Below are 15,957 nucleotides of genomic sequence, written 5' to 3'. Positions count from 1 at the left end.
CTAGTAGCCACTAATCCACCAGGCTGCCCACATCTCATATATGCTGATCTTTGATAATAAAGCCATAGGTGGGAGCACTTACTAATCTCCTGTGTGAGTATTATTCATCTGTTAGAGGATATTTATGGCACATAGCAAGTTCCTATGCGAATCACCATAACGCCTCCTCCGATATATGCTGGGCCCAAGTACAATGACTGCAGCTTTAGAAGCAAAGCTTTCACAATACAGTATGAGCATTAGTCAGTCACTGGGGCTTTACTTATGATTAGACCCAACAGGAGACGCTTATTCAATATATGCCATGGGAAGTCATGTCTTATACCTAAAAATAGGGCTCATAAAATTAGATTGCTTTTTCACCATGTTACCCACCTTAAGATGAATAGGACAGCCTGCCACAATAACAATCCAAGGCTACAGTGGTCTTCACATCAATGGGAACCAAAAGGCGTTAGGTAAGAATGGGTCTCCTCCAGTGGAGTAACCCCAGCATAGGAACCTCATAGGGTTTCAGGTAGTCCAAGCGTTGTTACAGTAAGTCTTTCAATTAGTTTGAACGGCCCTGTTCACACGTCGGTACGAGTTACTGGGCCATGATCACTATTCTGAATAGGTCGTTGCACTGCGGACAACTATGGATGTACAGTCGTAGTGAATGTGAATATAGCCTTAGGGCCCTATTCCACCGGACGATTATCGTTCAGATTATCGTTAAATCGTTCGAATCTAAACGATAATAGTTCGGTTGAAATGCAGTTAACGATTAACGACCGAACGAGAAATCGTTGATCGCTTTATAAGACCTGGACCTATTTTTATCGTTGCTCGTTCGCAAATCGTTCGCATTGAATAAGAAGTCGTTTGGTCGTTCGCAATAGATACGAACGCAATAGCGAATAAATAGCGGAGAAAAACGATCCCAATTACGATCATAAGTAACGATGATCATTCCATGGAAATGAGTGAACTTTTTTTTAGGTCTTTCGCAATAGCGGTCGTTTGAGATCGTTAACGATTATTCAAACGATAATTGCCGGTGGAATAGGGCCCTTACTTTTTTCAAATCTGTTCTTCATACTATCCAATTCATTATGATCCACACCTGGTTTTGGCTTCAAAACGGCATTGTGTAGGAGCACCCCCTAAAAGATCCAGCAACCACACCTCCGATCCACGTGATTCAAAACACAGGTGAGTAGGCGCAGGTCATCCATCACAAGGGCCAGATAATATAGGATATAAAATTTAAGTAGCAAAACAATAAAATACATAGAAGGTAAAAGCACGTGTTTCCAGGCCGGACTGGCCTCATCCTCAGGTGCATGATACATAAACAGGTAAAAGCACAACGTGTTTCCAGGCCGCACTGGTCTCATCTTCAGGTGCATGATACATAAACAGGTAAAAGCACAACGTGTTTCCAGGCCGGACCGGCCTCATCCTCAGGTGCATGATACATAAACAGGTAAAAGCACAACGTGTTTCCCGGCCGGACTGGCCTCATCCTCAGGTACATGATACATAAACAGGTAAAAGCACAATGTGTTTCCAGGCCGGACTGGCCTCATCTTCAGGTGCATGATGCACCACAGGAAGAGCCTGGTCCAGCCTGGAAACGTGTTGTGCCTTAAACCTTTTATGTATTTTATTGTTTTGCTAATTAAATTTTATATCCTATATTATCTGTCCCTTGTGGTGGATGACCTGCGCCTACTCCTCTGTGTTTGGATCAGGTGGATTGGAGGTGCGGTTGTTGTTTCTCCCCATTATGGGTTCACAGGAGGGCTGTGGTGCCATAGTCCCGCATACGCTGTAGTGAGAGTTGGGCCTCGATCTGCACAACTCCACCAGGTGAGGGAGTCCACCTTTACCTCGGTTTGTATTATTCTATTTAATACTTCTACACCATGGAGCGCAGTCTTTGCTTGTTCCTGTAGTACCTAATAGATCCGGCAATCATCCAATGGACAAGCAGAGGCTCATGTGCCATGCTTTATGGTGAAATGCTGCAGTGGTTACTGACAGGGGGATTCTCATAGGTGACACATTGTGATCCCCCTCCATTAGGCATTCTTCCAGTGTTACCCCTCAGGGATATACCGATGACACATAAAGCAAAAGTTTCCTCCTATCTACACTCATCTGTCAGGTGGATGGCCATATATTGAGCTGCATTCAGTTACCAGATTATCCCATTCTACTGACTGTATATCAGGTTACGTGACTCTGTATTCGCAAATGCCAAGTAATGGACTATATTGTATATGCATTTATCCAGCAATAATATTCTAATGCCTGAGCTTGGTGACACCATATACAGTATAAGACTATGATCACACAACCTGTTTTCTCAGCTGTTTAATGTCTTTTTCTTTTTTTTTTTTGGGGGGGGGGGGGGGGTGTTGTCATTTTGTAGCCGAATAACATCTGTTATTCCACAAATAATGGCCGTTATTTGGCCGCGAAATGATGACCATCCAAAAAAACTATGTCAAAACGGCCAAAAAAAGGTGTGTGGTCGTAGCCTAATAGTGGCTTTTTTAGAGTATCATCAACTACAGCTCTTATAATACAGCACTTAAAGTGATACTGTCACCCCCCCCCTTACTCTGTGTGTGGTTCTCAGCACCATCCACAAGCTTAGATGCTGCACATATCATATACACCTGTATAACACCTGTCTGTCTTCTTTCTGCTCTAAAATGGCTTAATTTTATTGGTGGACTGATGCTTCATTTCATTGGTTAATGTGTCACCTAGGCGGGGCTTAATGACTGTTTGGCTCCATCTCCCCAGCTGCCATGAAGCCCCACCCAGTTGACACCATTAACCAATGAAATTAAGCAACAGTACAGGAGGTGCCAGTATCCCTTTCTCTGAGAGATTCTCAGAGTTTGATAGCTGTAATATATGTATGATGTGAGGGACAGATTTCAGAGAGCCATACCTGTAGAAATGATCACATCTAGACCAATGTATCTTACTTTTGCAAAAGTGCTAGTTCTGTAGAGACACCTATTGGAAGAGGCCTTCCTGTAAATTCTAGTACCCTCGAAGCACAGGTGTCAAACCCGATGCCCTCCAGCTGTTGCAGAACTACATTTCCCATCATGCCTGGAGAACTAAAGCTTGGGCTGTCCAGGCATGATGGGAATTGTAGTTCTGCAACAGCTGAAGGGCATCGGTTTTGACAACCCTGAATTTTGAAATACACCTAGAAAACACACCATCTCCTTCAAAGAGAAGAGTTATCCATCTGCTTCAGAGATTTTTCATCTCTACCGAGGTGACAGAGTGATATTGATAGGCAATATAATTTAGTAATAGTTCCAATTTAAAGGGTACCTGTATATAATAATAATAAATAACATGACATGTCAGACGCTTTGTTGGGTGGGGGTCTGGGCGCAGACGCCAATGATTAAATTGATGGCGTGTAGTTTTTAAAGAGACAGGTGCCCTTTAATGAGTGATCAGGTGGTTAGTGATTAGCTGGGCCTCACATGTCCAAAGTATCTGCAGATAAGCTCTACCCTTCTTGTATCTGGAAAAGGTTTAAAGCTGTAGAATATGTAACTTGTTCACTTGGGAATAACATGAGAAGCTACTTTTACCTCTTCTCTTCTTCACAAACTAAAAGTCTTTTCTACTGAAAGTGAAACAGAAAAAACACCCAAAGCAAAGTGAGGATGTCTATGGGGAGAGAAGCCTGGCAGAGGAGCTGTCGGACACATGAGTGTTGGGATGAGAGCTCTCTGAGGTGTACCTGGGCTCTGTCATCTGTCACGTCTCTTTTTTTTTTACCTCGAGCCTGGTAAATCATGATTTATCTGGTTACTACTTTAAATTCTGCTTTAAAGGGGTACTGCAGGGAAAATCTTCTTTCAAATGAACTGGTTTCAGAAAGTTATATAGATTTGTAATTTACTTCTATTTAAAAATCTCAAGTCTTTCAGTACTTATTAGCTGCTGTATGCCCTGCAGGAAGTGATGTATTCTCTCCAGTCTGACACAGTGCTCTCTGCTGCCACCTCTGTCTATGTTAGGAACTGTCCAGAGCAGTAGCAAATTCCCATAGAAAACCTTTCCTGCTCTGGACAGTTCCTGACATGGACAGAGGTGGCAGCAGAGAGCGCTGTGTCAGACTGAAAAGAATACACCACTTCCTGCAGGACATGCAGCAGCTGATAAGGACTGAAAGACTTTAGATTTAGATTTAAAAGAAGTAAATTACAATTCTATGTAACTTCCTAAAACCAGTTGATTTGAAAGATCTTCGCTTGAGTTACCCTTTAATCTAAATAGTCAAAGCCTCATATGTAGCACCCTGGTCCAACATTATTACCTTGGCCTAAACCCTAAAGACTTTAATACATAATAACAAGACACAGAATATATTTTTTGTATAGTGAGATAGTTCCATATGCATTACGTAATTACCTGCCTCTGCTTGTGTCTGGCACAGCATGCCCTGCACACCCACTCTGTAAGTACTGCCACTCACACAATGCTACCGGCACAGAGCTTCCCCCAGTGTACTGTCTATTCTAATGCATCTCAATATAAATTACACCAGGAGAGGCTCTGGGTCCAGAACATTGTCAAAATTACAGTTAGAACTGAGTAGGTAAGCAGGGACCAGGGTATGAGCCGCCCTGCAGTTCCCAACCCAAACAGAGAGCTCTGTGTTGGCACTTACTGCTGTCGCACAACATGTAAAAGAAAACAACATATTGTAGGTTATTTTTAAGTAAGTATATAATACAAAGTGATGCAATGTGTTAAAAACATCTCCGGAATACCCCTTTAAGTAACACACCTTTGCTCAAGCATGGAATCTGGTTGATTCTTGCAAGAACTGGACTTGTGTACTTGAGGTGTACTTTCAGACATGCTGGGAATACAAGCCAAGCCTTGTAATATGTAAATAAGGCTTTCATCTCCAATAGACATGTGTTATGATGATGGATGTGATTATGTGATGAAGAAATGCAAGTCAAACACAAGAGTCTGCCAATACCACCTCTACTATCACACCGGCACATACATTTATACTGGTTACAGCTATTTATTGTTAGACTGAGCGTTTTGTTCAATTATGCCAACAGCCTGGCAAACTGAAAGGGGTTGTGCCACGAAGAAAACTGTCTATACTGAGGTATTATTCTAAATGAAAATATATTCCAATGTAAAATTTATCATTAGAAAGACCTGTTGCCCTTGGTTACGACCTGCTTTTAGCCATCCACTTGGTTGGGTCGCACATGCTCAGTTCAATCGCAGCCACATGATCTGTCCCATTAGTACTGGCTGTTGGTTTTCACTTTATATGCAGTGAAGTTTAGATAGGAAACCAGGAAGTGATCAAGTACGCAGGGGAGAAGAGCAGCTCAGTGATGTACCTTACTCTAATAATATATATATATATATATATATATATATATATATATATATATTATATATATATATATTATATATATATATATATATACACACACGTATATGTGAGGCACATCTGAATTTAAGTTCTTTGCTTTGTGACACCACCCCTTAAAGTGTATTCATAATCTTTCCCTATTGTGTAAGGAAATATTGGTTCCCAAGAAATAAAATGTTATATATGGCAAGTCCTTATAGTGTTATGAAGTCCTTATAGTGATGAGATAGGCTTACACTAATCATCAGAATATCTTACCTCTAGTCCGGCATCTTCTGGAAGGTCTGTACAATGGACGCCATTTTTTACTTTATTTTTTCCAAACATAGCGCGGAGTGTCCTCGGTCGTAGATGACGGGCTATTTCCTAAGATAAAAAAAAACAAAGGTATCCAATGGTAAAGTAATAATAATATTAATAATAATAATAGAGCCATATGCGATGTTAAATTAAATATCAATATATTTAAAGTATAGTGTGAAACCTATGAGAAAGGGCTGGACATGTATAGTCACTGACTAGCTGATCCGGGCATCCGCCAACCGGGTCGTGACAGACCAGAGGGGAGCTAAGGAGACAGCCAGTGGGGCCTGGGAGCGGGAAGCGGCGCTGTACGGGCATCGGGACAGGTGAGTATGACTTCTTTTTTATGTTCCCCAACCCCTGCCTGAAATAATTTTTTGGCCCCGCACTGGACTTTAAACCTATGTTCACTTGCCATCTTTGATGCTCATTATGAGTCTCACAATGTTTGTAAAGTTAAAAAGTGTCTCACAATTTCAGACTTTTTTAGCCTTCTTTTTGCCGGTGGACATGCACACACAGGTTTTTGGGTTTTTTTTGGCTGTATTTGTAGTCTACTGTAATTTGTCTATTGCAAACAGTATATAGCCCCAAAAACAGCTATTTCCATTTGAGATGCATTTTGTTCCAGTTATGGCCCATAATTTTGGTCAAAATAGGTCAGTATTCTGCCATATAAACAGATCAGAAAAAAGGGCCCAATAACAATTATTACAGTAAAGTAATAGGATGAGAACAAAGGGCTGTTTTCCCACCAAGTTCAGTAGAAAAATATGGCAGGTCCTAGGGCTGGAAAACATTTTTTTTTCAGCCCCAAATGACCCAATTTACCATGTAGGAACACTGACTTTCCAACATTAACAGTGGTCAAGGATCTGGATCATTTCTTGGCCTTGCAGGACATTCAAGTGTTCTGAAAATGGAGGGCTAAGCCTCTGCCAGAATCCTGTGTTGGTGAATCCTGTGTCCAAGGATTGTGCTGATCCTTCTCTCCCCCAATGTCATCAGTCAAGGAAGAGCTGGGAGCAGGGCAGATTCTGGGGTCTCTGCCGCCTGAGGCAAACCTCAGGCGGCCACCCCCTCACTAGCACCTGAACACCGCACCTCCCCCCCCTGCAGCAAGCCTAAACCCCCCCACCCCTCACCTCCCGCGCTGGAGACCCGATTGCCACAGCGCAACCCCCTCCGTCCCCGGCGGGATGTGGGGACATCGGTAAACAGGGGCAGCGGGACAGGTGAGTGGATGCAGGGCTGCTGTCATCTTCGTTAAGTGAAACTTAACAAAAATGACAGCAGGGGGAACATTATGCCGCCCCCTGCAGGACTGTAGAGTCTGCCGCCTGAGGCGTAATACTCATTCCGCCTCATGGCAGAAGCGGCCCTGGCTGGGAGGCCCCAATACAGGTTAGAGAGCCACAGCTGGTCCCACTAAAACCAATGTTGTTGTTTTTTTTAACTTTCCTTGTTGCTTATAGAAACGAATTGAAGCACAGATTTCATTTTGTTTTTTGCCCTTGAAAAATAAAACTTTAACTATGATTGAATTCTTCAAGTTTTCAACCCTGGCTCAATAGCACAAAGAACTTTCTGACAGTCACAGCAGCTTAGGATTACATCAGTTGTACTATCAGAGTCCTGGCACCAGGACATAGCTGCCCTGTTCTACAGAAGGTGTGGTGCACTCTCCTGATGGTGTAAGACAGTGTGTACGGAAAGTTGCGCAAAAAAAGAAAACCCTGAAGGGTACTATGTGCTTATTCACAAGGCTAAAGAATCAGAAATTTACATAGTTTTAGAGATGAGCGCAACTCCAGCATGCTCAAGTCGGAACGTTTGGAATCTGATTACCAGTGGCTGATGAAGCTAGATGCAGCCCTAGGGAGTCTGGGAAAACATGGATACTGCCTATGGCCTATGTCTGTATCCATGTTTTCCACAACTCCCTGAAGGTCCGTTCACACTATGGAAGTAACGCAGAGTCTGTCCAGAGGACTCTGCTGGAGGTCCCACGTTAATCCCACAGTGTGAACGGACTCCAAGGCTGCACCCAACTTCTTCAGCCTCTGTTAATCAAATGCCGAACGATAGACTTGACACGCTCCAGTTGCGCTTATCTCTAGTGCCTATGCCTTATGTAAACCAGTATAGTATGATGGAATCATTTACAGGTGGTCATTGACGTCGTTGATCCGTTCTTACGCGGTGTTGTAAACCGAATTTCGACGCAAGTTGATTCATACAGTACTGTACCATAACAGTACTGTACTGTAAACACTTAGCCTATCCTAACACAGTACCCTACATAATTATAAACACATAGATACAGTAAAATATTGTGCAGTATGTTTAATAATAAAATACTGTACTGTAAGTACTGTAACAGTAATAAACAGTGTACTGTAATAAAAAAAAACTGTACATACGTACTGTAACAAACAAGGAGAACAATTCCAAAGAGAGGACAGGCTTCCTAGAGATAGCCTTCCTTTTCTTTGATGCACTGGCATCAGAAGAGTCTGGCTTACGCTTGGGATTCCTCCGCCGCTGCACGTATTCGAGTTACGTCAATACCGTGTAAGTCGGAATAAGGCGTCAGAATAAAGGGCTGTAACCACAAAACTATGTAACTCGAGACCGTTGTAACCCGAGGACCACCTGTATATGTGTATGGGGTTGAACATGATCTTAGGCGTCCAATAGTAGGAAAATTTAGACCTACCATTTCTTTTCTCTTTTTTTTGTGTTATTGGGGTAAGCTGTGCAGGCCTAACAAATACCTAGCTAATGTTCAGAGTCTGTAGTAAAATTACTCTGGGTTCACATCTACTGTTATCTGCCAGTAACCCAGTTCTGACCCTGAGAATTCCACAGGGCACTGACACAATGGGCCAGTTAACCCTGAGTAAATTCGGCAGAATTCTGCGACGGAGCTCTCTGTTGCGGAATCCCGCCTGCAAGCGCAAGCACTCCCATAGAGACGCTGTTTGACACTGAGGCAGGTGGAATTCCATGGTGGAGAGCTCCGCCACGTCTGAAGACTAAGGATGAGTTCCCACATAGTAGTTTAATTTTAGCCACATCAGGGAGTGGAACCATAAAACAGAACAAACTTCCTATTTGTTTTTCTCTGGCAGGCCAACTCCTGGTTTTGGCTAAACCTACGGACTAGTTTTGAGCAGAGACTGAGAACTGTTTGGGTATTGCAACACTCTCCGAACCCAGATACTCGGCATTTGACTTCCTACGGCCGGTTAGATGCAGCCATAGGGAGTCCTGGAAAACATGGATTCAGCCTGTGACTCCCTAGGGCTGCATCTAACCTGCTGCAGGGTGTCAACTACCAAGGGTTCGGGTTCATAGAGTGCTGCCATATCCAAACATTTTGGCCTCTCCGCTCAACACTACTACAGACCAAATTACAACGGGTGACCCCTGCCTACTAGAAAGGGCAACAACATGTATGGTTGCAACTTATTATTTGGGAACCTGTACTAGTTTTACCTCTGAACATTGAGTGTTAGGCCTGCACTAAACAATAAAACTATATATCCTACAACGACCACCAGACCTGCCTGGGTCTCTATAAATAAATTCCTAAAAAAACGGCTACTGATGTTTAATAAATATAATTCTCTTTATTGTCCAAAAAATATATATCAATAAAATCACAACATGAAGTAAAAAATCATGCACACAAGAGGTACCGTCTAAGCAAATGATACAAATGGACACAACAATGTGTCACTAGGTATAAAGGTATCCACTACTGTGTGGATCCTGCCAACAACATGGTATAGGCTTTGATACTCAGTATTGCACTATTGCTATTGCACTAAACCCAGGTGAAAGAGAGTATGAACACAGTAATGAGAAAGTTCTCCCACAATAGACACACTAACTGGGACAAATAGACAGTACCTGATGTGATTGTGTGCTGCCACCTCCAACGCACGTTTCGCGTACCGCTTGTTCACAGAGGAGTGAACAAGCGGTACGCGAAACGTGCGTTGGAGGTGGCAGCACACAATCACATCAGGTACTGTCTATTTGTCCCAGTTAGTGTGTCTATTGTGGGAGAACTTTCTCATTACTGTGTTCATACTCTCTTTCACCTGGGTTTAGTGCAATAGCAATAGTGCAATACTGAGTATCAAAGCCTATACCATGTTGTTGGCAGGATCCACACAGTAGTGGATACCTTTATACCTAGTGACACATTGTTGTGTCCATTTGTATCATTTGCTTAGACGGTACCTCTTGTGTGCATGATTTTTTACTTCATGTTGTGATTTTATTGATATATATTTTTTGGACAATAAAGAGAATTATATTTATTAAACATCAGTAGCCGTTTTTTTAGGAATTTAAACAATAAAACTGTAGAAGAGTATAGAATGAGCTCTATAAAACACTACATTATTCTCATCAGGTACAATTACTGCATATCGGAGATGAAAAGGAGACTCTGCGATGAACATAAGATTATCCCAAGACAGAAACTACTCATCAATGTTAAAGGAACAAAAGGGGTGTGGAAGGAAACTGCACTAAGGGCTCATTGTGTACGTCCAAGTCCTCCGGAAATGTATCTATCTTTACCAGGAGATTGGTAGTAATTTCAGAGATAAGGACGAAGACAATGGGGGAGAGAAGATCAGGTAACGCCTGACAAGAAACAAAGAGGAATCTGTTAGGCCCCTATTACACTGAGCGATTATCCTGCAAAAACCCACCAAAGCCATATAGCAGCCAATGATTCCAAAGTTATTACATTTCCCGATTGCGGTTATGAACGATAATTTTTGTGGAGAAAATGGTTGTTGTTTTTTATCCTGAGCGGGTGAAAGATTTGTTACTCACAAACAGATTGGCGAATCATCAGTGAAAGACCATCCAGGATTTTCCAACACGCTAAAAGATGAGGATCAGCGAGGATCAGATTAAGCGAGGATCGTCGTGCGCTCGCTTAACTGTATTACACCTAACCATGACAGCTAGTGATTGATCGTTCTGGCGGAGTTTGAGCGATAATCACTCTGTGTAATAGGCCCTTTAGGGTACTATTACACAAAGCAATTTTTCAACGATAAACGATCTCAAACGACCACTATTGCGAACGACCTGAAATTGTTTGCCCAATTACACGGAGCAATGATCGTTACTTATGATCGTTCTTGCGCTCGTCTTGTCATCGCTATTGCATTCGCAGCTACTGCAAAGGACCGAACGACGTCTTATTCCGTGCGAATGATTAACGATAAAAAAATAGGTCCAAACTCTATCAAACGATTTCTCGTTGGTCGTTTAATCGTTGTCTGCTATGACACTAAACGATTATCGTTTAAATCCAAACGATCTAACGATTTTTCAAACGATAATCATTCTGTGTAATAAGGCCCTTAGTCTGAACAGTGGCAAAGCTGCTAAGATTCAGATGTATACTCATGGCAGATAGACAAATTTGTGATGTTTGCCCCGGACCCATCTTTGTGTTACAATGACCCGCCATACTGATCTGCATACATGTGCGGTGGACAATCATAAAGATATGTGCAAATTGTGGTAAAAAGTGTAAGAGTTCAGATGGTGTCGCACAAGGTGTATTCATTGTAAATGTAAAATTTCCATGTGGAAAACCAGCAGCAAATACAGTAACAGAAAGGGGGATGAGGTTTAAAATGATAGAATTCGGACCTATTTTTACCGTTTGATCATTCGCAAATCGTTTGCACACCGTTTGGTGTAATAAAAAGTCATCGCTGAAACGTACGCAATAGCGGCGACAAAACGACCGCAAGAACGATCATAAGTAACGATCATCGTTCTGTGTAATTGGGTGAACGATTTCAGGTAGTTTGCCATAGTGGTCGTTTGAGATCATTTATCGTTAGTCGTCAAGAAATCGCTTGGTGTAATAGAACCCTTAGAGTCTTTTGATCAGTCAGGGTCAGACACGGACTTATTGCTAGAACAACCTTCCCTTTTCTCTCTCCACTCACTGTCTTGGTCACCTGGTACAGAGTCAGGAGAGAACCTGAGGGCCCAGATTTATCAAACTGTGGAAGCCAGTTTCACACGCGCTGCAAGTTCCGCTGCAATGCCCTGTAGCGTCATTTCCTATAAATCTACATCCTTGCAGCAGATTTTCATACCACTACAAGAATGTAGCCACTTGCCCACTTAACCTATAGCTGCCGGCCTGAGACTACCTTTCCGTGCCCCCGCCTGCTTCTCAGGCTACCGGCTCCATGGCCTCCCACTCAGCCAATCAGAGACTGTGGTGGGACAGGCGCTGATTGGCTGAGCGGGACGTCAGGAAGCTGGGGCCCAGAGAAGCAGGAGGGAGCGCGGGCCTGTAACTATATGCTCAGTGGCGGTGGGTTAAGTGGGCTGGGGCTACATATAAATTCATAGGATATGACACTATAGAGCATCACAGCGGAACTCCGCTGCAATGCGGTATGTGTGAAACTGGCCTAAAGCAGAAAGTGGTGTAAACTGCCCACAGCAACCAATCACAGCTCAGCACACAGCTCTGGTAGAATGAAAGCTGAGCTGTGATTGGTTGCTGTGGGTAGGGTACACCAGTCTCGAGGGCTTATTCCCTCGTTTTAGGATTATGATCAGTGTACAGAAGATCAGATACGGACCGGAATCACCGAACTCCCAGCATAATTCATTATGCTGCCAGGAGCTCCAAATCAGTTAAAATCTTTGTGCTGTAGTACAGACAGACCAACAGTACAGGAGCGAGAAGGTTTAAACTGACTTGGAGCTCCCGGCATCACTATGAACCTTAATCTGTTCCGTAGCACATTGTCTGAATTTGCAGACCGCGCACTTCTTAGGAACCCAGCTCATGCTAGTGATGACATAAAATCTGAATGTGCAGACCGAGGCCAATCAAAACTTTTCATATGCAATTTTATTTTTTTATGTCTCCATGCTGTGCAAAAAAAAGCTGCAGCAGATATAGACCTGTGGAGCAGACTTTCTAAAGCACATCAACTGTTGTGTGTTGTCCACTGTCCATTCATTGCAGAGGATGGTGAACATGTAATAAAATCCACAATAAAAGCCCCATCTGTGGCTTTATATACAGTGGAGGAAGTATTCAAAATGGTCGAAAAGAAAAGCTCTGTGTTGCCCAAAGCAACCAATCAGAGCTCAGCTTTTTTTAGGCTAGGTTGACATCTATGTCGCAGATTCCAACAAAAATGGCAGGACAATTGGCTGACGTCATAACGTCCATGAGCTGATGGTCTCGGGCATGTAGTGGATCTGGCAGGTCCTTTTTCTTCATTGTTTTGCACTTATAACAAAAGAAAAATGAGGCAGATATGAACCTAACCTTAAGATAAATTGTGACATATCTGACCACAAATCCACAGCGAACATTTGCCTCGGTGGCGTGACACTACCCTAAAAAGTACGATTTTGTGCTGCTGTGCGTAAAGATGGTCTTTATTCAAGATGTGAGAGATAAATGAAGGAGTGCGAGTTCGACTGCTTGAGTGCAAGACTAACTAGGTTAACCTAGAGTGTTCCTATACCCTAAGGAAAAACAGGAAAATGTGGAAAGAAAGGTGTAGGTCCTCTAGCTAGAAATGCAAGTTGATAAGGTATAACAGTAATCGATTTAATTTGGTAAAATTAGGTCACTAAGGTTTATAACAGACATAAAATATTAAATATTAGTCATACATAACACAAAAAGATGCATCTGAAAATTGAAAAAATGAAAAAATAAAATAAAATGGAGCACCAAAGGTGTTGCAAAATCATAGAAAAATAAAAGCTAAAAAATGAAAAAAAATTATAAAAAGATTATATGCGCAGTAGTGTAGTTAAAAATGGTTAAAAAATTGGCCTTAAAGAGGACCTGTCACCCCCCGTGCTGGGGTGACAGGCTCCCAACCCCCCGTTACAGCCCCCTATACTCACGTGATCCCGCCGGGTCCCGCTTCCTGAGCCGGTCGGGTCACGGAGATATCAGCTCCCGAAGCCTGGCGCGCGAGCTGAGAGAGGAGTCCGATGCCCATAGAGAATGACGGAGCATCGGACTCCCCATTCATTCTCTATGAGCGTCGGACTCTCCTGTCAGTGCAAGCGCCGGGCTTCGGGTGCTGATATCTCCGTGACCCGACCGGCTCAGGAAGCGGGACCCGGCAGGATCACGTGAGTATAGAGGGATCGGGAGCCTGTCACCACGGCACGGGGGTGACAGGTCTCCTTTAATGCCCGGGGCCAATTTTTCAAATCTGACCTGTCTCTCTTTATGTAGTGATAACTCTGCGATGCTTTTAACTATGCGGTTATTCTGAGATTGTTTTTTCGTGACATATTCCGCTTTATGTTTTTAACCATTTTTAACTACACTACTGCGCATATAATCTTTTTATAATTTTTTCATTTTTTAGCTTTATTTTTCTATTATTTTGCAACACCTTTGGTGCTCCATTTTATTTTATTTTTTCATTTTTTTCAATTTTCAGATGCATCTTTTTGTGTTATGTATGACTAATATTTAATATTTTATGTCTGTTATAAACCTTAGTGACCTAATTTTACCAAATTAAATCGATTACTGTTATACCTTATCAACTTGTATTTCTAGCTAGAGGACCTACACCTTTCTTTCCACTTTATTCAAGATGTTCCTTCATCTTTTTTCTTGGACAGTAACTATATATTTTTTTTGCGGATTAATATATATCTAACAGGCTGCACAACTTCAGAGCTGCTTCACCGCATATGAAGTAAGTATTAGTATGACATAGGGATCACAATGTATTTTAGTTCCGAAGTATGTGACTCCCAGTCATGTGTCTACAGATTTTAGCTGGAACATGTCAATGAATAGGCTGTATCATATGGGGACTGTACACATGACTGATTTACAATCTAATAGTTGTCTGTGAGAGCAGTGCTCAGTAATGTAGCCATTGTTGTAGACTGACAATATCAAATGAAGAGCCAGGATAACCATGTGAATGGTGTGTTTCTATTATTGTCCGCGCCCAGGATGTTCCCCTGGTTTTCCTCTAATGACAATATTCACTCCCCTCATTAACACTATAATGCAACCCTGTATGATACATTGTTAAGCTTTCCTATTGTATGGGAATTCTGTTATTCTACTACTTCATGCATGTCATTATACATTGGTTCATTTAGCACTTGGTAAATTTATTATGGCCAATTCTTTTTTTTGTATGTTACTTTATATTGTTGGAGATTTTTGAAGATATAAATTAAATCTTGGGTACAAACCCACTTGACGTATTTGCTGCGTGAATCAGTCTTAAAAATAAGCAGGCAAAACGCAGGTTGGCTTTATACGATTGTTCTGCGTTAAAATACGCAATTGCGTATTTTTGAAGCGTGAAGCTTGTTGTTAGCAAAGCATCAGTTGTTAACAACCTGTGCGAAAAACGCTTCATGTAGCTTCACGCTTCAAAAACACGCAATTGCGTATTTTAACAACTGATTCTTTGCTAACAACAAGCTTCACGCTTCAAAAATACGCAACTGCGTATTTTAACGCAGAACAATTGTATAAAGCCAACCTGCGTTTTGCCTGCTTATTTTTAAGACTGATTCACGCAGCCAATACGTCAAGTGGGTTTGTACCCTTAAAAAGCGTATTAGCTATGTAATAGGGCCTTTACCTGTGAACGCACAGATCACCATTTCATACGATTAAAGCAAATGTACCAATACGCTACCCTTTTTAGGCATTTCATATGCCAACTGGGCCATTCTAAGCACTCTAGGCGGGCCCGGGGGCCCCCAGTACGCTGGTATCCCCTACCATAAGTGATGCAGCCAAACATGATTCTGGAGGAAGTGGGAATATATATCTGTGTATTGGAGGGCCGGGCCCATCACCAGTGCATAGAACGACCCGATTTGCAGTTCATGAAAATGACATAGATGGTAGGAACCGGGTGTGGATTTGAAAAATAGACTGCGCCAACATAGGAATGAATAGAGCCGTAGGTCACGTGCTGTACCCATCGCTTTATTCATAATACAGAAGCCAGGGTCTGATACGGAGATTGGCAGGGGGTACAAAGGTCGGACTTCCCCGCAATCTCCTAATTTTCCCCTATAGGCGCCCTCCTATTTTCTATATTTAATGTGAGAAATGTAACATTTATCATGACGTGTATGGACATTTTGCCAAAGACACACAAGTTTACACTCACTTA

General features: G+C 42.3%; 1 protein-coding gene across 3 annotated transcripts in view; it reads right to left on the bottom strand.

The window, feature by feature from the left end:
* NME7 (NME/NM23 family member 7) overlaps positions 1-15,957 on the bottom strand; it is a 101,822-nt gene that overhangs the window by 3,773 nt on the left and 82,092 nt on the right. For all 3 annotated transcript variants that reach the window (XR_011358856.1, XM_069945626.1, XM_069945627.1), the window contains one exon: positions 5,699-5,806. Coding sequence is in view for 2 of the 3 variants with exons in the window: in XM_069945626.1 (XP_069801727.1) it covers positions 5,699-5,806 (108 nt within the window). In the remaining variant the exon portion in view is untranslated. The remainder of the gene's footprint in view (positions 1-5,698; positions 5,807-15,957) is intronic.

This window comes from Dendropsophus ebraccatus, chromosome 11 (assembly GCF_027789765.1).
Source record: "Dendropsophus ebraccatus isolate aDenEbr1 chromosome 11, aDenEbr1.pat, whole genome shotgun sequence".
Lineage (NCBI taxonomy): Eukaryota > Metazoa > Chordata > Amphibia > Anura > Hylidae > Dendropsophus > Dendropsophus ebraccatus.
This window is presented reverse-complemented; position numbering and strand designations above follow the sequence as displayed.